Source organism: Anser cygnoides, chromosome 4 (genome assembly GCF_040182565.1).
Source record: "Anser cygnoides isolate HZ-2024a breed goose chromosome 4, Taihu_goose_T2T_genome, whole genome shotgun sequence".
Taxonomy (NCBI): Eukaryota; Metazoa; Chordata; class Aves; order Anseriformes; family Anatidae; genus Anser; species Anser cygnoides.
The window spans coordinates 6,722,324-6,746,833 of NC_089876.1; the positions used below are offsets into that span (position 1 = coordinate 6,722,324).

Here is a 24,510-nt window from a genome sequence, read left to right on the forward strand (position 1 = left end):
TCTCCAAAATATGCAGTAACTCTGCAGCTAAGCACCCAAAAGCCTTGAATCCCAACTGAAAAAATCCTGCCTTTCACTTGTTTTGTTACGTAGCTGCTGTCTCTCGTTCTTTCTGGTCCTGCTCTGGTCATCATTCTCATACACTACTGGTCCTGCGCTCGGACAGGAATTTTAAAAAAAACAAAAACCAACAACAAAAAAGGCACACAAAAACACAAAGGAATTTAATTCCATCCCACAGGAATGACTGTACTACACTAGTCATTGTTTTGAAGTATGTTTTAGAAATTTGTAATGACAGCATTGCAAATATATAGTTAATTGTGGAGCAACCATTTTTACAATTTGTGTTTTACCCCACATGGAAAGCTATAATTTACTCCTTGTAATTAGGTTAAGTTTAATTTTGGCGAGACACAGGCCCGTATTATCCAGTGTAATATACTGTAATCCTCACGTTAGGTAAGGTGCCAAGTATTCCGTTTGTTTTGGGAGCCAGCAAAATTGCCACTTGTCCGGAGTTGTTCTTGGACAGAATTGTGAAAGTGGTAACATTTTGCTACTTGCTATTATTAGTCTGACAATGACCCAGAGATGTATGGAGCATTCGTTGAACATTATGTAGAAGGTGTATGGCACTTCGCTAATAAAATTATGGATTTGACACTGTATGGGGAGAATGTCAAATAGCTGTCTGCTCATCATCCTCAGGCACCGCACCTACTTTGTATCTTTTATGATCAGACCCCAAAATCACACTTTTTTACCTTTAGATTCTCATCATGCTATAAAATACAGTGTTTAAAAAGACTGTGTGAAAAGCAGAGGTTACACCACTGCCATATTGCTATTACACTGCTGCACGTCAGTTTGCTAATCAAAGATAAATCTAAGTTGAACAACAACAACAAAGTTAATGGAAATTTGTTTTTCCTCTCTTCCCTTTGAAATGCCTTTTCTGTGCTTTCTATCTTAGTAGTTTACCTGTCCTTTATAAAGTTCATTTATCAAGACATTTGAGTATATTGTCATAGATTTGTGGCTGCTGATGGTTGCAATGACATCATTTTTGAAATCCTGTTTATTACACCTGCGGACTGTTTTCTGAAATTGGAGTTCTCTTTACTTCTGAAATCTGAGACAAAGGATTTCTTAACACCATTTTGTGCCTTACTGAATCAAACTAACATCTTAGACACTCCAATGTTTATGTGTTCTTTAAAATCTGATTGAAAACTGTCATCTTCCATTGATTTCATAGCACTTTTACCCTATAGAGGTACGATTATTGAAATCAAAGTTAAAACATAATATGCTGTTCATGGATCTCAATGAGGTGTGAGTTTCTGCCTCAAGCAGACTGACAGGGAACTCACTTTTCCCATTAAAGATGTTATGCAGCAGTTCTCTCTGAGACTTTGCTTCATTAGATAATTGCCGTAATACATAGGATGTTTAATTCTGTTCTGCAAGAGATATTTTTCACTTTCTACCAGAAGACTATGAAATATGCAAGCCCATAAAGAATGTTTAAATAATTTTTGTAATGGTGTTGAAGAAACAGCTGGATCCACATTCCTATCTGTAACATCCAGTATTGCAATTCCCAGTTCATCATGATGGATTGGGTAATTCCACACTAAGGAATTAACTCAGTGTTTGGAAGGGTCAGGATTGTACAATTGATTATTTTTGTTTGATTATGAATGCCATCCAAAAATACTTCTGGTACTCAATCACTGACATGTCTGACTCCTCTTTCCTTCTGACCCCTCTGGAAATTTCTTTCAGCTGGCTATTTTGACCACATGAAAGTTCAGGGAGATTGAACACATATCAGTGATGTTCCTACACATCTGAATGAAGGAAATAATGAACATCGATCAGTGCTACTTGGAAGGGGGGTGATAGAGATATAACTTTATGTGAGAAACAGCAGCTGCGTAGTGGTTAAAATAGAAAGCCGAGAGCCAGGTCTTATCAGTTTATCCTCGGCTCTGCTGTAATCTTCTTCTTATCATTAACCTTCCATTAGTCCTTTCAGTGGCATGCCTCCCTCCCCCAACCCTAAGCAATTTAGGATTGTTGAAGATGGAATTTTGGCCTATGTTCTTGGGTGGAGTGTTCATACCACCTCGCTTTTGGCACCCACTGTGCGTGGCTGAGGCCCCCTCTGTCATCCCTTTGCAGTCAGGGAGGAGAGGTAGATGTCAACCTGACCTTCTTCTCATTCTCTCTCCTAACTTGGGCACTAGAGTTAGGTTTCTAAAGTAGGGGCTATTTAAAAATTGTAGGTAGCAACGTAAATCATACGACACTACCCAATTTCTATTAACGTTATATAAGTAAGAAATGATTCATTACTATAAATAATTTGAATAAAATTGTTATAAATGCAGATATTTGGTTCATTGGTGTTATAAATGAAACTTTGCTTCTCAACTCTATAAAGGGATGAGAGACCTCCATCATTCGCCTTGCAGGCCAAAATGGGTAGATGGTGAAAAAGATGTTTCTTGAGGAACCTCAATACATGTGGTATCCACTCCATTCCTGCACCATCCAGACAGAAAACTCTCTAAAAGACAGAAAACTCTCTAAACAGGGACTGTCTTTCGTGCTGTGTGTGAGCAATGTCTAATATAATGGGAACCTGTTTCTAAGAAATCCTTGATGCGTGGTACAATTAAACAAAAAATACTGGAAGATATTCTCAGTTTGTTCAAGGGCTGGAAGAGCAGATTGGTAATTGCTGTCTTTGGTGCTACTATTTCATGCCCCAAAAATGCTGGTGACAAGGCAGAAGCCTAACCACTTGTCTTGTTCCCTGATCTCTTTGCCTTTTCATCCTCACCAGCAGTAGATGGAGAGTGTAACCGCAGACTGGTGCCTGTGGTGCAGAGCTCTGGGGACTGCTGTCTGTGTATGATGTAGCCTGCTGATAAAAAAAGTAACCTCAACAACAACAACAGAGAAGGAAGAATTGTTTTCTTGCCCCCTGTGGAACGGAGACCTGGATGCAGGCGGGAGGTCTGGAGGAGTCGGCATGGCGGAAGGCCTGTGACTGCCTTTGTAATGTAATTGTGATAATGGTAGGTCGGGGAATTGCAGTGGTTCAGCGAGCAGCTCCAGCCATCTCTCCTTGTGGTTCTTTTTGTGGTTACAGCAGTAGATGGAGCTTCCCTATGTGCAGATGTTCCAGGGCTGAGAATGTGTCTCTGATGACTTTGTGAGCTCCACGGGTAACGATGGACCACAAAGAGCAAGGGAAGAACCCAAACTTCAGGAAGGCTTCTCCCTCCACAGCTTTATGGGAAGTGGCTGGGGAAGAGGGGGGAGAAGTAGCTGTAAAATAGGTGCAGACCTGACCAGATACAGAGGAGACATGGGGACAGAGAAGGAGAAAGATGAGCATGGTATGCCCAGATCTCACCCAGGTCTCATCTTCATGGAGTCAGGAGCTTGGAAGATCTCCAAAGTTCCACTGTATAAATATAGCCACTAGGGAGGGTTTGTTTTTGGTTTGTGTTTTTTGGGGGGGAGGAGAGGGGATGTCTTCAAGGACTCCTTTTTCATAATCATCCTTTTCTGTTGAGTATTTTCATTCATCCTGACCATACAGTTATACCATATTAACAGTAACAGTGGAGGAATTGCTACAGTTTGCTTTGGGAATCAGATGAGCCAACTTTGGCAAATGGTTTTGTAAAATCTCTCAGCCATAGGTAGACTATTATGATTTGAAATGTTCCAAAGATTGAGGGTAATACAACCTCTGCTTCTTCTGGGTGATACAGTCTAACAGATGGCCCTCTTGAGAAGCTCACATACATTGAAATGTAAATACTCTCATTCTATATCTTGTTATTTGTGTATTAATCCCTTTATATACGCCTTAAATAGTCCGGTTTTCTGAAGTTCTATCACTCCACCTTGCACATTTACTTCTCTGAGGAAATATGTGATCCTTTTCCAAATCAAAGTTTTTTAACCAAGCATAGGCTATAAACCACAGCATTCTTTAGTGGTCTGCAACATTACAGACTAGGAGTGTGTCTACATCGCACTCCCAGCAGAGGATTGCTGTATGAAGAAGGAATTGGTGGTAAAAGAGTTAGCTCAGGTGCTGATAGCAGCTTTTGCACAGCAGTGCTGGATTCTCTATGGGCTGCTAAAACTGTCCAGAGAAGCAGAACAGCACACCGCTGTTTTCTTGGAGCTAGATTGGTGTCAACCCATAAAATAAATTGGCTGTGATATGTCTATGCTACCCCAAGTCCACCCTTTTATTCTGCAGAAGGGAGTTATGTCTTCTTTGGTCTTAAAGCACTTGCTCCCAATATTTGTTCACTTGTGCGTTGAGATGCAGGATTCAGCAATAAACAAAAATGTAGAACTTTGCCATCTACAACTGAGGGATGATGGACCTAGCCCTCATTATTGTGGCTTAAAAATGTGGGACCTAGAAAGAGACAAAAGTTGGGTTTCTTCACTCACTGCCCATGGCTTTAGTCTGTAGACTGCGGTGCTCCTCTTGTGTTTTATGAGGCAAGTGGGCTGACAAGGTTTCTTTTACGAAGCATCGTGCTTATAGAGAGACTCTCAGTACTGGGGCCGAAGTAAAATCCATAACATTTTTTACATAGAAATTTTCATGAAGATAGCCAGAGCTGAAAATACCAAAAAAGCCACTAACACAAACCATCCACATATAAATACTCAGGAAATTCTAGTATCAATAGTTCTGGTTATTTCTGGTCCAACTGGAACCAAAGGCAATAGGAGTAAAGTCTTCAGTGCCCGTTACAGAGCCAAATTCTCTGCCAGTAACCTTTTAGGTTTAAAAAAAAAAACAACACAACTAGAGTGTTCCTTGGCTATGTCTTCCTCTGAGTGGATTTCTTCTTTTTCATCTTGAGGGGTTTTGTTTGGCAAGGCCCAAGGAAAGGGGTTTTCTTCAGGAGATTTTTTTTCATCCCTCCAAATATTCCTGATCCCTTTGCTTTCACTGTGCCCTTCCAAATAAATTCTAAACACATTTCCTGCCTTTCCATGGCATCAGCATTGTTAATACAGTGGACGGCACTGTTAATATAGCAGGCAGGTTAAGGAGTGGCAAGCAAGAGATCAAGGGTTGCTGGAGGAGCTATGAAAAGCATTCAGAATGACATCTAAGATTTAAACCAGGTTTATATTAGTGGGATGAATTCATTTGAGTTTTTTCCCATCTGACTCTGGCATAAAGGAGGGTTCAGAGAGAAGGCTTGCTAAATTATACCTCAGCGATGGGAGGAAATTCAGAATTGCTCAAGATACAAACTTTGCATCTTAATCTTTTTCATGATTTCTAATCAGCCTTGGAATTGATCTGTGGATCACCAGTCCCAAGAGTCCTAAAGACATAATTCAGGCCTCAGAAAACCATGAAACAGGCTGAATATATCATAAGATCTCAAAAATCAGTGTTTTGTTCCCATTCCTCCAAGTCTTTAGGGTATATTTGTGTAGAGTTCTGCTTTACAATCACAAATGATAAGAACTGTTATTCAATAACACAAAAATAAAGAGAGATTCTCAAGCACATGCCTGGATCAAGGTCCTTCAGAACCCCCCCAAATATCACAAGGCTAACAAGACTAGCAATAAAATCCTGGCAGCTGACAGAAGTAGCTTTCAGATGGAAATCATGTGCTAGCCAGTAGGTTGGGATGCATTTCCCTGGCTGCTGGGGGTTAATACCAGCTGAAATTCTAAGTGAAACCTGGAGTGTTAATCCGCATTAAGGAGATCTGGGGAAAGCAAGTGCCTTAATCCCCACAAACCCTGTGATAAAGTTGTTACTGCCTGTCTACATACATACCTCATGGACCATTCATCTGGGCATCGGCTGAACCAGTTGGGATAGCAGAAGACCTGCTAAAACAAGTACAGAGTGATTTTTCCCTTGTGCTTCCCTTTTAAATTCCAGAAATTATTACAGGAAATCCTGAATTTATCGGAGATAAACTGTAGAGACTGACTTTTTCAGATTGTACTTACTTTCTTGTAAGTTTGCCTTCTATCTGCTGCACCATCAGGGCTACAGGAAAACAAGTCCAAACACCTACTGGCCTATTCCCTCCCCTCAGTTTTATGGTTAAGGTCAGCAGAACAAATTCTGATTTAGCCCATGGGAAGGTCCAAGACCCACGTCTGCTGAGGAACTTCAGATTTGCCACTCACTGGACCTCTGCAGCAGCAAAGGACATCGGGGTGCAAGTATGATGTGCAAATATGATGCATCTGGGCAAGCGCGAGAGTTGGCTCTTAAAGCTGGAGTTCAGAGAGGTCCCTTTCATTCATCCATGGGAGAAGGCCTCATTATAATTGTTCAAGCCTGACTGGATTACATCACTTTCCCCCTCATTTCACTCCCTCCTCGCTTGCCTCCCTCCCTTTATTTACACCCCTTGTTCGGCAGCAGCGTGGAGCGGGGGGCTGCCTTAATGATGCATGCTGATCGCTTCATTCCCCGCTGCCCCCCCATCGCCTCCCCCAGTGCTTTGAAGTGTGCTCAGGTCTCAGGCTCCAGTTCAGAGGTCACTTTGTTTATTTATGCAAAGCTGGCTCATCTGTGAAATGGGGCTTTCAAGGCCTCTGACATCAAAGGCTCCAAAGCTGGTCCCATCAAGTCAGAGCAGGGACTGGCCTTGCATTATAACAAATTAAAGCAACTTTGTGAATCATAGAGAAACATTATGGTTAGATTTTTTGCTTCGTAAACTGGGACGTTGTTTTGACTTGGGGATGGATTCTAAGAACCTGGTATTGGCCCGAAAACAAGTCATGCCCGTTTGGCTAAAACACGAAGCCTCCACAGAAAGTCTGTGGGTAAATAAAATTTGATCCTGGCTCGGTAACAGTCTGTGAATATTTCCCATCAGTTTCTCTCAGAGTCGGACTGTTATGCAGAATTTTCCATTTGTTTTAACTTTTAATAGGGAATGGAACGATTCTGCCATGGTAATAAACAGAAACTATACCCCGTTTATATGGCACTCCTTGTCCCTTCGGACCCCCTTTGTTAATTGATGGAGTTACAGACTGAAATCTCTTTCTGGAGAAACCCAGCCTGCTTTGGGACAAGGAGCTGACCAACAGGACACATGGCAGGCAATATGTGTGGAGCATCATACTTTCTGGGGTGTGAAAGGGCAATTTGGCCCATGACGTCAGCACTGATAATCAGGGCCTCGTACGCTCAGACGTGTCAGGTCTCAGGCAAAAACAAGCCAGTGACTGCCCCTTTCACCCCACCCCACACTTCCCAGGCCCACACCAACATCTGACCTGCGGGATTTCAGCCTAGGAGCCAGCTTGGAACAAGATCCCGAAGCAAAAGAGGGGCAGTGATCGCCTCTCTGCAGGTCACGCTGCCGGGATGGCATTTCTGAACAAACAGCTGGTGCCTCTGGATCCATCCTGACCCCATCTCGTATGGCCAGGGAGGTATACAGAGGGGAGAGGGGTTACATAGGTTTGTCCCATGTCCCCGAGTCTATCACCTGACATCATATGGGAGTCTTCCACTTCAGGGTTTTTGACCAACCAGCGTGCTTTGTAACACCACGGAACCAAGCTGTATGGTGAGGACACCTAAATCATGTACACAGGGTGTGTTTTCCTACCCCCAGATACTCGTGACATAAAATTAGTCAGTGATTATTTTTCAAGGCAGGTTTTCCACTTCGTCTTCCAACTGGCTGCTCTCCTAAGCTTGTGATAGTGTCCAAGAAGTCCAGCACAGGATGACCTTCCAATATAGGTCACAGAAAAGGGAGCTCGTAGGAAACTTCAGCAGCTCATCCTCCTTAGCACTGCCTCTTGCGGTAATTTGCTGGCAGCAAAGCTGGCAGTGCTGCATAGCTGGTCCCTGCTGCCCTTTGGCTGCAGGCTGATTTTTTTTGTATGTACTTATCACCCTGACCCGGCTGCCTCAGTGGGAGGTGACAAGAGAATGAGTAAGCAATCGGCTTATTAGGTCATTTTTGAATATAGCTAAGACTCCTGTGATTTCTGCTACAAACTCATCGTTTTATATGCCGCTCATACATAGCTGAATGTGGCTCATTTTCTCAGGTGCACTCTCTGTCTAAGAAGAATATTGCCAGGCCAGTTGCGTTTGCAAAGGCTGGGGTGAAATACAAGCAGCAGGCCTTCAGATCAGGCGGTATTAACCAGATCTTTCAGACCTTGTTGCTCTTCCTCATTGGTATAATTCAGAGCTTGCTTCAGCTTGCTTCAGGTTAGGGCCGGACCAGACACCTCTGAACTTTCATGAAATTTTGACAGATGCTTCCCGTGCAGCCACAGTATAACTTTCAACGTGGTCGTAGCAGGTAGAAGTCAAATGTTGGTGATATCTGAATTAAATGGGGTTCTTCCATCCTAAGGGTGTTCCTGGGATACCTATATCCTGCTGTGCTGTTCCATTTTATATAACAATAAGCTCTTTTTTTGGCTCTCTGCTACTATAGTTCAGAACTTAAAACACTCACCCAAGGTGCAAGGGAGGAGGTTCAAATCCCTCTGAATGCAGCAGAAGAGGGACTTGACCCTGAGTCACTCACATCCCAGGTTAATGCTTTATTGTTATGTTACTGGCCGTTCTCCTGGCTCACTCACACTTTTAAGCTTGGCCTGAGATTCCTGTGCTTCAGGGAATCGTCCCTCAGATGAGCTGTGCTGAGTTGCATCCAGTTTGGGGATTTCTTTTCTCAAGGTAGGAGCCCAGCTCGCTGCATCTTGCAGCTGGAACAGAGACATCTGCAGCATCCCCTCACCCAGTGCACGCCTCTGGGTATGGGAAGCAGTAGTTTTGCTCTACACCAGTTTCCATGTTTACAACATTTCCACCACCCCTCCCCGAGACTTCTGCTGTGTTTTGTTGTTAGCGTTACCACATTCCTAACAAACATGAAACTGGTTCCAGTGGATCTAAAACAACATGCCTAAATGCGTGCAGTTACTTATTTAAATCTTGCTCCGCTGCCAAATTATTTATTTCATAGGCTCAGCACAGTGGCATTAGCTATCCTGATCTCTTCCTCCAAAATGATTTTCTCTGGGTTTGGTAGGTTACTCCGCAGGTTTGGGATTTGGCAGGATAACAACCAAAGAGGCATCTTCAAAGGATCAAAAAGAATCAGAGCAATTTTACTCACATCAAAAGCTTGGCAGCGTGTCAAGAGGTGTTGGGGATGCCAGTCAGTCCTTGTGTACAGGCAGGAGGAGCACACATGGGCTGACATACTGTAACATGAGGCAGGAGGCAAGGGAGGCTACACCGCTCTTTGTACATCACCCTGGGTAGGATTAAGATATAATTGACAGAACATCACCACTTAAACGTCTTAGCCGCTTTTAAGATATTCGGCAGCTTAACAATGGGCAGGAATCCTACATCTCCAACCACAGTTTTCCTTTCTTCTCCATTACCCAATGCATTTTTCTAATTGTGCTGAGGGATTTGCTAAGTTCTCTGTCAGAGGGCATCCAGGATTTCGTTTGTAGCCCTACCAATGTTTAAGTGAAAAGTTGTACAAGCACCAGAAGGTAATCAACTCAGTATTTTGACTTAAAGGAGATGATCTGTCATATGCAAGCCATCATATATAATGGGTATATTTGTATTCCCTCCGTTTGGTTTGCCAAGGCTGTAAAATTATATTTGCAGAACGCAGCACGTGGGTTACGAGCCTCCTCCGTCAGTCGGGCTGCGGGCCAGCCCCGGCGCAGCCTGCACGGTGCGTTTGCCCTCGCGGCGCTGTGCAGGCGGTGCTGTGTGCTGAGCCTGGCTGCCTTTCACCCTGCTGCCCTGAGACTCGGGCTGGGAACTGGCCTGGGAAATCCTCCGGGCTTCCAGTGACAGACACAGGGCGAGGGAGGTGGGAAGGGCTGGTCGGCCAGGGGGAGCTGCCGGAGCAAGGGCACGGCGTGCTGCTGCCCTGAAAGCTTGCTTTCCCCCTCGAAATGACAGCTGCACATACCTCCGGGGGAACTGCGCCGAAGTCGCTGCAAGGAGAAGGGAAAAATCTGCCAGGGGTGAGGGGGGACAAACCCAGATGGCATTGCAGCCTCTCTGCTTAAGAGACAGCAGCAAACGAGAGTGGAGCATGTGGCGGCACAAAATGCCCCACATTGAAGGGACGGGATGATTTTCCAAAGTAGTGGAAACTGGGGTGAGGATGAGGTTAAATCCATGGTCTTCCCTCACAAAGCCTGCACAGAATTTTACACACTAAACTCTATTTAAGCACAACCCGTCGTCTAAAGCAAATGAAAAGCTCTACTATTTGCACATTTTTCACACACACAGAGACAAAAAAATAATTAAAAAAACCACAAAAACGAAAACAAACACAGAGCTTGTTCCTCTCATTTGCTCGAAACCTTTTTTCTTACTGGTTTTAGGAGCTGAGCGTTTGGAAGGATTCATTACTTAGTTCAGGTATTTCTGCTTCTCGTGATGGGTTTTACACCCTCGCGTAGTTCCTTACCGAGGTAGACTTGTTCCCTGCCTTCACCTGACCTCTTTCTGAAAATCAAGCTGCTCTCACAGGGCTGAAATAAGAGTTTAGGCCTGGCTTCATCTCACACAATTCAGGAACTTCGATGCACTTTAGGAGCTGGCAGCTCTCAACGAAGGACTTCACCTCGCTGTGGGGCTGCCCACCTCGGCCTGCAGTGCGCAGGAGCAGCCTCGTTAGGGCCACGTTTTGCTGTGCCATGAGCCGTAGCTGCCAGGTGTCCCTCAGGTGGGCTTCCCTCCTGGCGTGTGGCATTCCTAGGAGAGCCGAGCACTTGTACAGTAAAGGTGGGGCTGTTTTGGAGGAGGAAAAGGCTTCTCGTCCTCATTCTGGTGCTGTGGAGGTGTGAAACCATCAGCACCAGCACCACCCGGGGTTGCAGAAAGAGGCTCGGGGCACTCTCCTGCTCCCTCAGCCCTTGTGGAGACCTTTTAGGTGGTCAAAGCACAGCTGAAATTGGATGTGGGGGCTGCTGCAGAGGGGGCTGATGAAGGTAGACATCACCTTTTGATGGCGATGTCTACCTTTTGGTGATGTCTACTTCTGCTAGTGGTATGGGGCACAGAATGGAAACTTTGATGCTGCTCCATGATTGTAGTATAGATAACTAGAGTGATTAGGGACACAGAGATGTGTCATTGATAAAGGTGGATGGGTGGCCTTAATTAAATTTAAAAAAAAAAAAAAAAAGCTTTTATACTCCATATCACTTTGTCCTGCCATAGCTTTGCATTCAGTGTCCCTTGAGGGCTCATTTGACCCCCAGCAGACCTGCTTGCTCTCTGGATTTTGTAGGGAAGCTGAAACGCAAATTATTGGCCCTAATTCCATGTCTTGTGCTCTGTGTGACTGATCGCATCAGTCTTCCCCACCTCCCAGGTTTAATTAGCTGTAATTTTGATTTATACCATTATTTGCATAGAAGGTACAACGGATCAGCTCCTCCTAGGGAACAGCAACCTGTAAACATAAACAAAGAGGCTTTTGTCAGCTATTAATGGAAACATTGATTAATCTCCCATTGCTTTGGTAGCCTGCCGAAAAGCTTGTAAAGCAGCAACTAAATTGTTCATTAAACTGGCCATGCTGTAAGTGCCAGGACGCGAATGCCAAATGTATGTTGAGTGCCTTTCAGCTGCGTGGTGCCTCCAAGAGGAAATGCAAACTCCTGTTAGCACACTGCTGCGCTGCTGGAGACCTTCCTAACATCGTTTTCCTTTCCTTTGCAGATGACACCAGCTCAGGAAAGAACAGCCAGGTACCTGAAGGTTCGAATGGAGAATATGAAGATCATTCTGGGAAGCAATGGGGTAAGGAGCAGTGTATATTTTACCTTGTTTCCTGCTTCAGTGCTGTTCAGCCAGCACATTTCTCAGTTGCAGAAGGAAAGGAAAAGGCAGAGCAATTGGAATGAGTTCTCCTTACGGATGCTCAAATAATAAACAGAGTCTCAGCTGAATGTTGGTGTGAATGGATCCCATCCAAGCGTCCTTCTGCGAAATACAGCCCATCATCTGCTCTAGAGCCCCCTGCCTTATACCCCAGCATGGTTCTCCCTTGAATTTGTTTTTCTGGGCAGTGACTTTCCTTTGCATGTGCAGCTATTACAGCTTTCATAGACTCTCTATAAAAGGTATATTGACTTTTACAGCAATATTTCCAAAAGTCTTCAGTGCCAGCATAACACCGCTCCCACTGAGGGCAAATGGGAGGTCTGACTTCACTTCATCAGAATTAGCATTAGGCCAAAGCTGAGTATTTTTGAAAAATACCCTCTTTTAGACACCTGCATGAACTTCTCAAAATCCCGGACTGTTCAAGCATAGGATTTTGATGCTGTTGCAGAGCTTTGGGGAGCTGCTAAAATCTCTCTTGGAACAGGTTGTGAATCACTGCAAGACTCACAGATCCAAAGTTCGGTCCAAGCACTCCTTGAAGGACAATAAGTTATCAGACTGATGCCAAACAGCTTTTGGCCATTACTGACAGGAGTGTGATGTGAGTTTATGACCCCAAGGGATGAAGCATAGCATTTCCATTTTGCTCCCGCAGTTTATCCCTCCTTTGAATTTTATGACATAGAGATGGCTTTCTCCCACGTTCGTGGCAAGTGAGTAACCTCACAGCAATGGTAGGGGTGGAACCTGTCAAGTTGTCACCAGATGAGTCCCCACCATTTGAACTGAGGCCAGTTTCCTTCAGGAGTTGGCAAACAAAGGACGTGGTGTGCTGCAGCGTAGTCTAGTCCAAAGCTAAAGGAGGCAGTGCCATAATAGCCTTGAATTACAGATTCGTCTGAGCCTGAGTTTGCTCTGAGAGAGGAGGGTAACCTCCACTCATTCTGGAAAAGGATAATAACATTTTAGAGCTAAAGAAAGCGTGTCTCAGGTAAACTCCAGGTCAGGAGTGCCTCAGGAGGGATTCATTAGCTAGCAAGAAAAGTTGCCATCTCTCTACCCTTCATTATCCTGGTGGAAATAAGAGTAGATACTGAAAGTCATGGTAGATGTGCTGCTAGGAGAGCTGGTGGATGACAGATCAATACCACAGTGATACTGCAATAAAAGATGTACATATTACTAGAATTCATAGACAAGCATGTCCTCATAGGAGATGGTGTTGTGCCCTGTGCTGTCCTGGCCCAGGTTTTTAAAGTGCTGTCATGAGGGGGGTTCAGTGTGTGTCTGGGGGTCTCAGAAAGACAATGGGTGACAGAGCAGTTTGTGTTTGCAGAGTCCTGGGCCCTAGAGAAGTGGGAGAGGAGAAGCATGGTGATAGTCCCACTCTGCTTGCCAGCTGCCATCATGGAATGAAATTGCCAGGGAAAGGACCTTCCCCGCAAGAGCAGGGAAAGATAGATACACCCATTCCATGAAAGATCGAGCTCTTATTCAAAAGATTTGAAAGTATTTCAGTACTTAATAATACCATGGATTTTTTTTGTGTAAGTATCATGAAAGCCTGAAGTGGTATTGACCATCACTATGTGGTGGTAATCACGACGGATCACAGCAGACTACATGTTTTAGTTAACCACTTAAATTTGTATGAGTGATATCTGACAGGAGCCTCTGGGACTAATCCGTGCACCTCAAGGTGTCATCTAGGGAGAGGAGAATGCTGAACTCTTTCCCAGGTCTTTGTGCTGACAACCTTCTGCTTCATTTCGTTCTCATTAGCTTGAACCTTCATGGTAAACAGATTTCAGCAAGAAACCCATACACAACACTGTGGCTTTGTCCCCATCCACTTGTGTTTTCCCTTGCTCTTGCGTGTGGCATAATTTATACTGTACAAATGTGTAGTTCATGTTTATGAAGCAAACACCAAGTGATGTGGAGAACAAGAAACTGAAGTATAAATAACACAGAGGCACTTTGTAATGGCCTTCTCTGGCACTCCAACAAGCAAAACTTCTGTAAATGGCACAGATTTGGGGACAGACATTTACTAGCACCAACTCAAAGGAGACTTTTTCTGTCTCCCTCACAGTGCTGCTTCTCCCTCTTTCTCCTTTGTGCTTGCTGGGTCTATTTTTCTCTTGTGTATGTGTGTGTGTCTCATTCTCCTTTTTTGTTAACTGGCCTTTTTAAACTTGTCCAATTCAGGCTTTTGTCAAGGAAACATTCAGGACTGTGTAAATGGGATCTGGTTTCAGCGTATTGCACACAGCCTGGAGTAGCTTTTGAGAACACATAATCGCTTAACCTTCTCTAAACAGAAGAAGAAAGACAGAAAGAGCCCAAGGAGTTTAGCTTTACCTGTAGCTTGGTGTGTATGTGGGCAACATTGTATGAGGGGTGAATGCAAAGCTTCAGATTCATGGGAGTGATGGTGGGAGAAAAAAAAAACAGAAATGTTATAGGGGGAGAAAATATAGAGTTTCTGTTTTGGAGTGCTATTACTGAGAAGGGAGACAATGTCCTTCTGAAATATTGCTGTGGAAGCAGGGAAGAGGGAAGGGAAGGCCTCAGCTTAGAGTCACTCACTTGACTCTTTGCTCCACATGGACTACATAAGGGACTATCCTATTCCAACCAGCTCTTTAGTATGTTAATCCCAGGCCAGGCGTCCTATCCTGCAGGGATCTACCCCTACCTGTGCCTGCAGTCCCTGGTCTCAGAGTAAATTATTGCCATATTAGAGAATAACCATTTAGATCCATTTCCTGGCTGGTTCTTAACCCCTCCTTTGCGCCTTGCAGACATTCACTCTGTTTCTCCACTGACAGCCCCTATCAACACATCTCCCTCGGCTCAGACTTAAACAACAGCACGTCAGTGCTCATAATGTGCAGCCCTGATGGGGTTAATCGTCTCTCTGGGAGGGTGATTGTTTTTGCCGGGCAGGGGCCTCCTCCTGCAGCAGATCCTCAAGGGAATACCCAGCCATGTAGGCCCCGCGGCCTGTGGAGTGGGTTAGTATGTCACACTTGCTGCTCAGCTGTCATGGCAAGGACTCGCAGTGCCGGAGTTGCTCCAGTTCATTAGATTACACATGAAAGCCTCTGCACGGAGAGCAAAGCATTTCTGAGCAAGAGTTTGAAATAACATGAAATGGCTGGGACCCAAAACGACAGCCAAAGGGGGCAAGGGAAGGCTGTGGAGGCAGATGGCTTCTCCTACAGAAAGGGACTTGGAGAGGGCTATGCCAAAGGGTGTCTTCTTCCAAGAGGGAGGGACGTGGATCAAGGCTGCAGGGGGGTGAGACCACCAGGGGTTATGTTCACAGACCTCACAAGGCAACGGCTGCAATTCTCTGGTGTGAGGAGGGGGGAAACTGCAGAACCGCCTCTTTCAATCAAGCAAAACTCCACCATAATGCACATCCCAGAGCTCCTGGCTTGGCCCTGGGCAGCAGGGCTGGCTCTGTGATAGGGAGTCCTCCTGTCCTGTCCTGTAGCAAACTTCCCTGATATCTGAAGCATAACCTTCCCAGCTTGTTTTGGTATGTCACGTGCGACTGAGGCTGTGGATCTGCAATTGCTGTTGGTGAATATCAGTGGCTGATGGGCATAATCCAAACCAATGTGCCACAGAGCAGTCCAGTTGTCAGCTACTTTTTTAACTTCCCAAGCAAATGATCTGGGAGGATTTACCAGGGAGTAGGAAAATGCGGGGTCACCACCCTTTGGGGCTGAAAATTAAGATTATAGTAAGCAAAAAACAGGATTTCAAATCAGTGAGAGAAACCTGTTACGGAGCTGCCAAATGGACTTGGGAGAAACTGGCTTTGTCAAAATAAGAAAGAAGTGAATTAGGCAGGAGTATTTTGGGAGCAGAGGGAGAGTGCCAGGTGGCACTCAGAAGAGGTGTTAATCTCAGCAGGAGGCTGTGGTTAGAAGTGCCCCTTTACTGACATTGCATAACTAAGGTAACTTCAGGAAGTTTGTAAATTCTTTTGAAATGTTCTGTACGTGATACTATTAGAGAAGCTTTTGCCTTGCAACAAATCATATACTATTGTTTTAACTGTCTTAAAACCTTCTGTAAAGAACATTTTCTTTCTATTGATTAGTTAGACCAACTCACGACTTTATAGGAAGATCTTCTCCAATATTACTAACACTACCAGGGTGTAAAGATGTCACCTCTTTTCTCCCTGGAATTCTTACATAATCTGAATTAAAGTTAGGTGCAGTTGGGAGTAAAACTTTTGACTTTTTTTAGCTTTTGCCAAATGGGGACCTCATATTTTTCTAGTGTTCATGTGACTGCTGCTAGAAATATTTGTGTTTTCCTTGCTAAATGAAGGTAACTTTATCTTAACACATGATTTTCTCTACCAGCAACTTCATTTTCTCAGTTTTGAGGATGGACAGGCGTGGGGGTATCTTCCAATAACAAACTCAAGTTTTGTTTTATTGGATCTTTCCATTTGTTTACTTATTTCTTTGTGCTTTTCAACATGAATGCTTCATAAATTAATGTTGTAGTGAATCTCATACATTTTAGTTCAGATCAAAGTTTAAAAGTCTGGCCCACTTCTAAGACTTTGTTACATTTTGAATAGATGTTCACCCTTCTCAAGTTCCATTAAAGCCAGTGAGAACTTAAGAGCAAAACACATCTTCAGAAAATGAAGCTTCAAGTGACAAGCAAAAGATTGAGACAATGGTCAGCCCAACAGGAATCTGAGTTTTCTCCTTTGGTCTTGGCTAAGGGCTTGCATTTGTGGCATGGAATATGGTAACAATTACAATGTGATTATGGGGCTGCGTTTTGCCTTCAGCTGCACTAGCGTGATTTTGGTATTATTTTGTGAGATGTGACTCACTCAGTTGCCTTATGGACACGGAGGAATTCCAGGGTTGTACTATGCAGAAGGCTAACGTGGTGCTCCTTGCAGTCCACTAGACATTCAACTGCATCTGACTGGAGGGTGCTAAGTAACTTGGTTTGAGCTAGAATATGAGGTACGGTGACACACTGGCATGTATGGTGCTGCCAAGTGCTTCTCAAGCAAATTTGGCCATAGCACCTGATACAAGTATTCTCCTTTATACGTCCTTTGCTCACCACAGTCTATTGTCCTTGCCTTTTGCAGCCCAGCCCAGGTTCACGCAGCCTGCCAAGATGAGACGGAGAGTGATCGCCCGTCCCGTTGGCAGCTCCATCCGCCTGAAGTGCGTGGCCAGCGGGAACCCACGGCCTGACATCACGTGGCTGAAGGACAATAAGCCCCTCACGCCCCAGGAGATTGGGGAGAACAAGAAGAAGAAGTGGACGCTGAACCTGAAGAACCTGAAGCCAGAAGATAGTGGGAAATACACCTGCCGAGTGTTTAACAAAGTTGGAGAAATCAATGCAACATACAAAGTTGAAGTAATCCGTAAGTACAGCCTGGGGTGCAAAGGTGGGGAGGGAGCTTTTGGAAAGGGTCTGGCTGAGTAAAGAGTGTGGTTGTGAGGATGCAGTGCTGACAGCTGGATGCAGACATGGGGAAGTGTTAGAAATATCAGCAGAAATCAACAGTGAAATCTTTTTTGAAGCTCTAGAATAAACGTAATACCTGAGCAAGACAGAATATTAATAACACTATTTAGAAGTCTGAAATTAAAAGAAACACTTGGTTAACTGTCATTGTTAAGGATATCCACACGGCCAAAATTCCCAATTCCCCGGTTCAATCCCCTACAGCTGACAGAGTCAATTTAAGGACAAAATGAGAACTTACTGAGAAGGCCCTTCATAGAGAGCCACAGAGGAAAGGTACATTTAGAGAGGAAGGCACATTTAGGATGGCCCAGGCTACTTTCTCAGAGTGGTAGCAGGGTGAAACCAATAACTGAAATATTAGGCTAGGTATCTGTAATAAGAGGCCCACTTCATTAGAGAAGTCTCTGAAGAGAATTAGCATAAATCTTATGACTAGGTCGATTAGCCAAGCAAGGCTTTAGGGCCAGGTTTTTAAAAGCATTTAGACATCTGATAGTTCAGGTGGGTTCAAATGAGATACTAAAAAGAGTTTAAAATCCCACTACAGTCCTGTATGTATCTTTGGATTCAGTCCTTAGAAGATAAGCTCTGCAGGATTACCCTGCTTTGTGGTGAGGTAGAGTAAATTGCTCTTCTTACTGTCTAACTATTCTGAGTTTTGGTCCCTAATTTCCTGTTTCTCCTATTATTACTGAAGATAATTATACTCAAAGCCTACCAAAGTCTTCCAAAGAAGAACTCTTATTCTTAAATCATCATGCTTTGTCTGTGACATCATCATAAGTTGCCATGGAAATGATTATGGAACAGCCAGCTCAAGAAAAAGGAGAAGATGAGCTGAGTGGGGGAAGATTAAATATCCCTCATTAATCCTCCAGAAGGAGTGTGGAGGGCTATTTCCAGCCACATGGAAAGCATGTTGTTTGTCTGTCTGTGCATGAGTTTTAGCATGAGAAAGTTTATCCCAGGGTGAAAGACTATTCTTAAAGGTAAAGATCTGCTCTCTGATAAGTCCCTTCTCTAGAATAACAGGAATTAAAAGCACATGTGGGGAGCTCTGTTGGGCTCTGAAGGCACAAACCTGCTGGACATCTGGATTTGATAAAGATGCAGCTGTGTGGAGACAGTAAAAACATGTGTTTACACTAAAACCAGGAGCAGAGACAGGGAAATGAATCAAGCCCCATCCTAATGGCAGCTGTGGCATTTTCACTTCATCAAAACCAGACAGCACCAGGAACAAACCCCTTTCTGTGTCCTTGTTTATCTTGGTTTTTATCAACTTAAAGATGTATGTAACCTTTGTTTTCATTAGCTTTTGCTGGCTAGGAGTGAAAACAGTAACCAAAGCTGGAACCAGAGTCAGGCAGATAAGGGCATTAAGCAGTTTTCAGACATCTTTCTATTTTTAACATCATTCCGTGGAGCATTTCAGGTTTTATTCCATTCCCTTTTTTTTTTTTTTCTTTTCTCCTTCAGCCTCCACTCCTCAGCCTGTCCCACTTATCAGAGTCTCAGTCTCCCCAGCTGTGATTCCTGCTTGTAGTCCCTAGGCACAGCCTGTAGAGACCATGCTGGTATTTTTTGTTTCCCCCAAGCACATCTTTAGAGCCCTCACTGTTGACAGTACCCTGAGTTTTTGAAAGAGGGGCCATTGTTCCTTCCTCTTGTCTGTGCTGGTGGGAGCTGTTGTGTTACATGCTCAGTCCAACAGTGTTTGCCGTCAAAAGTAGTTGATGATTGCCAGCAGTTACCACCCACCGTGATACCATAATTTCTCTCTGTGCCTAGGACAGAGGTTTGCAGTACCTCCTTGCCTGGAAACTGACTGGTTTCTCTGATGTTAGCACTAAAACAGATCCTAACATTCCTCAGGATGAGGGATGTATTTTTCTTTTGGATTTATGTGGAGTTGACACAACCTAAGACTTACAATCATGCTGGAAAGCATGGTCTTGTGAACCCTTGTGTTTGATTTCCTTTCCTACCATCTTGTTTCCTTCATCAACTGAGACTTGAGGCAAAATTTGTGTGAGAAATGAAAGATTTTATTATTGGCTAGAAAAGAAATGACTGTGGCCTATTACTCCACAAATAAGTTACTCCACAATGAGTACATGGACCGTTAGGCTGAAGAAAGGAATAATAAAAGCAGATAGATGAGGATGACATGGCATCGGATGACTGCCAGTACAGTTTGATCCCCATGGGCATCTGCCAGGCCCAGCAGGAAAGGTGACAGATAGCTCCTGAGAGACTCCGAGAGCACAGATGTGACAATATCCACAGTCTGCCATCACTGTCATTAGACAGTCTGTGAAGGAAGGGGCCTTTCCCCATCCATTTTTTTTTTTCTGTCTTCAGGGGACATTTGGAAAGACCAAAAGGAGAAGGAACATGTCTTACCCAAACTGGGGTGGCCACATACTTGTAAATAATCTGAATTAAAAAACTGAGGTTGTGTCTGAGAATCATAAAATCACAGAATGGTTTGGGTTGGAAAGGATCTTAAAGATCATCCAGTTCCACCCCCCCTGCCACGGGCAGGGACACCTCCCTGGGCACCAGCCCAGGCTGCCCAAAGCCCCATCCAGCCTGGCCTTGGGCACCTCCAGGGATGGGGCAGCCACAGCTTCTCTGGGCAGCCTGCTCAGTGCCTCACCACCCTCTGAATAAAGAATTTCTTCCTTACACATGGAATACACAAGGTTCTGTTGTATTCACCTGTAAATTACACCCTATAAGATACAGTGATAAAAGACACAGAGCCACAGAATGGCTGAGGTTGGCAGGAACCTCTGGAGGTCATCCTGTCCCACCCCCCTGTTGCAGCAAGGCCCAGAGCAGGGTGCCCAGCCCCACGTCCAGGCGGCTCCTGGAGCCCCCCAGGAGGAGCCCCCCAGGCTCTGGGCAGCCTGTGTCAGGCTCCATCCCTGCCCAGCCCAGCAGGGCTGCCAGGTGCTCACAGCGAGCTCCTGGGCTCCAGTTTGTGCCAAGCACCTCTTGAACTGGCACTGGGCACCACAGAAAAGAACCTGGCACCACCTTTTTTACACCTTCCCTTCAGATATTTATACACATTGATAAGACATCATTGGGGTCAATATCAAGTGAACATTGAATATTCTAGTGAACAAGTGAATCAGTATCAAGTGAACAAGTGAAATAAACCACTTCATTCATGTCCAGACCTGCAATATCACCCAGATTTAATCCTGAAATCGATTTTGACCTTTTTGGCTTGTTTCAGGCCATTTATCTTCCTCTGGTCAAGACTTGAGAAAGACCTCTGCAGCCTTTTAAATACCCTGTCAAGGTGCATCATTAATATCCCCTTATTCTGGGATGTGGTTCCTGAGACATGGGTTAGTGGGAGTACAAGGACGGATGGCCCCTTTTGTCATCTCATAGCTGCAGAGTACAACAAACCGTTGTACTGGGGAAATCCAGTGGTTGGAGTTGGACTTGCACCTCTTACCAAGGAGCAGAAGGGCCAGGTGTCTCCGTGGTCTGACCTGCGTGGTGCTGAGTAAAACCACTGCAAACTAGGTACCCAAATATAGATGTTTCATGAGTGAGTGACCTGAGGGAACAGAAGCACAGCACAGACAGAAAAACCTTCCGTAAGAGATTCTTAGGGCCTTGTTTGCTTAGCAGCCAGGAGGGTTCTTCAGGGTACAGAAGAGAAGGCTGAAGAAAATCTTCAAAGTTGTAAGGGCTAAGAAGGAGAGCAAACTTTTCTCTTGTTCTGATGCAGGTAGGGTAAGTAAGTGCCTCACTAGAAATAGAAAGATTCAGGTTGAGCATGAGAAAAGATTTATGAAGCTTCAGGCAATGGAAGAATGAGAACCTGGACAGTCTCTTCCATTAGAGGCTTTGGCAGAGGCTGGGCAAATTTATATCAGAAAGGTTTGCAGAGATCTCAGCCTGCTGTGGGGCAGACAGTTGAACTAAATGGTTTGCATCTCTCCTATACCTTTTTCCTGTGTTTCTACGATCACAAGTTAATCAGATTGGCAAGCACCTTTTTCCATGGATCTCCCTGTGTTTCTGTGCAGAGAGGACGAGGTCCAAGCCCATCCTGACAGGGACGCACCCCGTCAACACCACGGTAGACTACGGCGGGACCACATCCTTCCAGTGCAAAGTCCGCAGCGATGTCAAACCCGTCATCCAGTGGCTGAAGAGGGTGGAGTACGGCACAGAGAGCAAGTACAACTCCACCATCGACGTTGGGGGGCAGAAGTTTGTTGTTCTGCCCACAGGGGAGGTCTGGTCCCGTCCTGACGGTTCCTACCTGAACAAACTGATGATTACTCGAGCCAAGGAGGAGGATGCGGGGATGTACATTTGCTTGGGGGCAAACACCATGGGCTACAGTTTTCGCAGCGCTTTCCTCACAGTTCTGCCAGGTGAGTTATGCTTTTATTTCCCTAGTCTGAACCAATAGCCTGTGTCATGGCGTTATTCCCAACTGCTGGTGCCCATTGTGCTCCGTGGGCTTCTGTGATGCTGTGCTGATGGAGGCTAGTCCAGGTTTAGAAATAATTAGCAAATTGGGGGACTAAATTAGCTAAAATCAGGGACTAAAATCAGGGACTAAATTAGCACTGATTTAAATCTGCCCCTGCTTAATCTCTCTTGCTGATGGTTCCTCTTCTCCCTCCCTTGGGTACAATGATTCCAGCAAAGCAAAATAAAATGAAGGATGTGCTCCTGTGTGAAACAGGTGCCAGGAAATCATACTGCAGTTGCAGGCTTCATCGACAGGGTGCAGGAGGTGAGAAGGGAATGGAACAGCAGCACAGTTTGCAGCCCCATTCCCTGACATTTCTCCTTTCTCTGGCTCTTATTTGTATTGCTTTACTGGTAAAAGAAAACAATAATACAGGATCATAAAATGAGAGAAGAATAAAAACTGTCCCGGTCACAAGGAAAGGAAAAGAATGAGTGTGAAAGAGTGAATGATTGATTAGTTAAATTCTTACCCAATGATCTCCTGAGAACCATTGTACCAAACTCACAGCTGCTTCCTGCTCTCCCTGGGCCCCAGAGCTGGTGGCTGTGTCCAAATGAGGCTGTATTGTATGCGTTTCAGGCACACCATGTTCACTTTATCGTTTATGCCTTTGCTTCCTGAGCATGCAGTTCTGCCCTGATAAATATTTTTCATTGAAAAGGGCATCTCCTTCTGCCTCATTTGGACATGTGAATCTAGCTTTAGAACCACCAGCTTTATAACAAAAATCTATCTTTCTGCTTTTTCCTTCCTTTTTGCCACACATGCAAGGCCAACACAGCTAAGACAGTGCAGGGGCTGGAGCCAATATCAGAACATTTTAGCTGTCAGATCTAATGGGGTGTCTCTGGTCAAGATATCAATGAGACACCATTAACTCTCGCAGGCTGACGAGACTGGTTTTTGCATAGGTGGTGGGGAAAATGTTCCTGACTCCTATAACTAAGGCAGCATGGCTACTTCTGCTCTCTGATTGCCACACTCTATGTCTCAGTCGCGGTCAAGAGTCAACAACATGGATTTAGACACCAGCAGCAGGTTGCCAAGTAAAAGGAAAGTCTGACTGCTCCTTAGCGTCTTCTCCTGTATCACTTAGATTTAGGACGAAACTCCGGCTAGAAAGCTTCAGCTTATTTTTCTGAAGGACAATGCTGTATGGGTGGGATATAACTCAAAGCCTCTGGGAGTTTCCAAACTATGAGAGTCCGATCCAGCTCCCATGAAATCAGTGGGAGACTTTCCATTGATTTAAGTGCGACTACAATGAGGCCTCGTACCAGAACCCGTGCCCGAAGGCCTGTTGTTATTGGCAGTGACGGAAAAGGAGAACCCAGCTTGCCCTCTGAAGGAAAGATGTGGTTGCAAGGCCATGAGTTAGAAAAACACCATTTTGCTTGTAAATCTATCAGATTTGACACAGACAGCTCAGAAAAAACAGCATGCATGAATATCAAAACACTTTTGTGTCAGCCCAGCAGAGGATTTTTGCCAAGCAGCATGAAGACTGTTGTTTTGTGGTCAGCTGTTGGGGCAGTTCCCTGATCCTGTCTTGCTTTGAACAAGGGGCTGAACCAGATGACCTCCAGAGTCCCTTCCCAGCCTAAATTGTTTTGTCGTTTCCAGTGTTGATGGGTGAAAGTTTGTCTCTGGAGGTCAACAGTATACATCCTTCTGACTTCAGAGAGACGACACCATATATATTTAATATTTCAAACTACCCATAGGATTATTTGTCAAAGAGAGGAAAAGACATTAGGGTCTTAAAGAAGTTTGGCTTGAAAGTTAAATGATATATGTGTTTGAAAATAACGTGCTGGGCTGTTTGGATAGCCTGCAGTTTTCAGTGTTTCTGAGTGCTGTCCTGAAAGCTGAACTCTGCACCTAGGTATTTTTCAGGGCTTTTGGAAACACCAGCTGGTAGCTGTCTACACAGGGACTTTGACAGCTAGGATCCTACCCTAGGTCTCCTTTGGGGTCTATAAATCAAGGGATCAGGCTGAGGAACGGGAATAGCTACTGATGGTTGTACAGGCTGCCAACAGCACGGTGGGCAGGGAGAAGGCAGGGGTGAAAGGTGCTTTCTGAAGCATCTTATCTCCTTTGTTAACTGAATTTGCTGCTAGAAAGCCAACGGCAGCTCCAGAGAAACTGGTGGAGGTGGAGCCCATTTGGGATTGAGAGTTGGACACGTGCTTTAATGTCATATGAAATTTCAGCTCCCTATTGCTTGGACACCAAGGAGAGGACAGCAGCTCACCTGTGTTTTTCCAAATCACCCTCCAAATCACCGCATTCATGCTGCCTGCCCTGTCAGAGCATTGCTGAGTAGCTCCAGTAGCACTGAACAAGGGTGCTAAAGAGTGTCTAAAGCCCATGCAGACACAGCTACGCCTGGTAAAGACAAGAGGGCAACGCGCAGTGGCTCTGCGTAACCCGGTCATGCTTCCTGGGCTGCTGACATGGAGGAATTGCTGACATGTGCTGT

The 24,510-nt window shown here is 44.8% G+C and overlaps 1 protein-coding gene across 3 annotated transcripts in view; it reads left to right on the forward strand.

Annotated features, from left to right (window-relative positions):
• The window catches only part of FGFRL1 (fibroblast growth factor receptor like 1), a 172,401-nt gene that overhangs the window by 143,340 nt on the left and 4,551 nt on the right, over positions 1 to 24,510 (forward strand). For all 3 annotated transcript variants that reach the window (XM_048048078.2, XM_013178092.3, XM_048048073.2), the window contains exons 4-6: positions 11,798 to 11,878; positions 17,115 to 17,399; positions 21,565 to 21,918. In XM_048048078.2, coding sequence (XP_047904035.1) covers positions 11,798 to 11,878; positions 17,115 to 17,399; positions 21,565 to 21,918 — 720 coding nt within the window. The remainder of the gene's footprint in view (positions 1 to 11,797; positions 11,879 to 17,114; positions 17,400 to 21,564; positions 21,919 to 24,510) is intronic.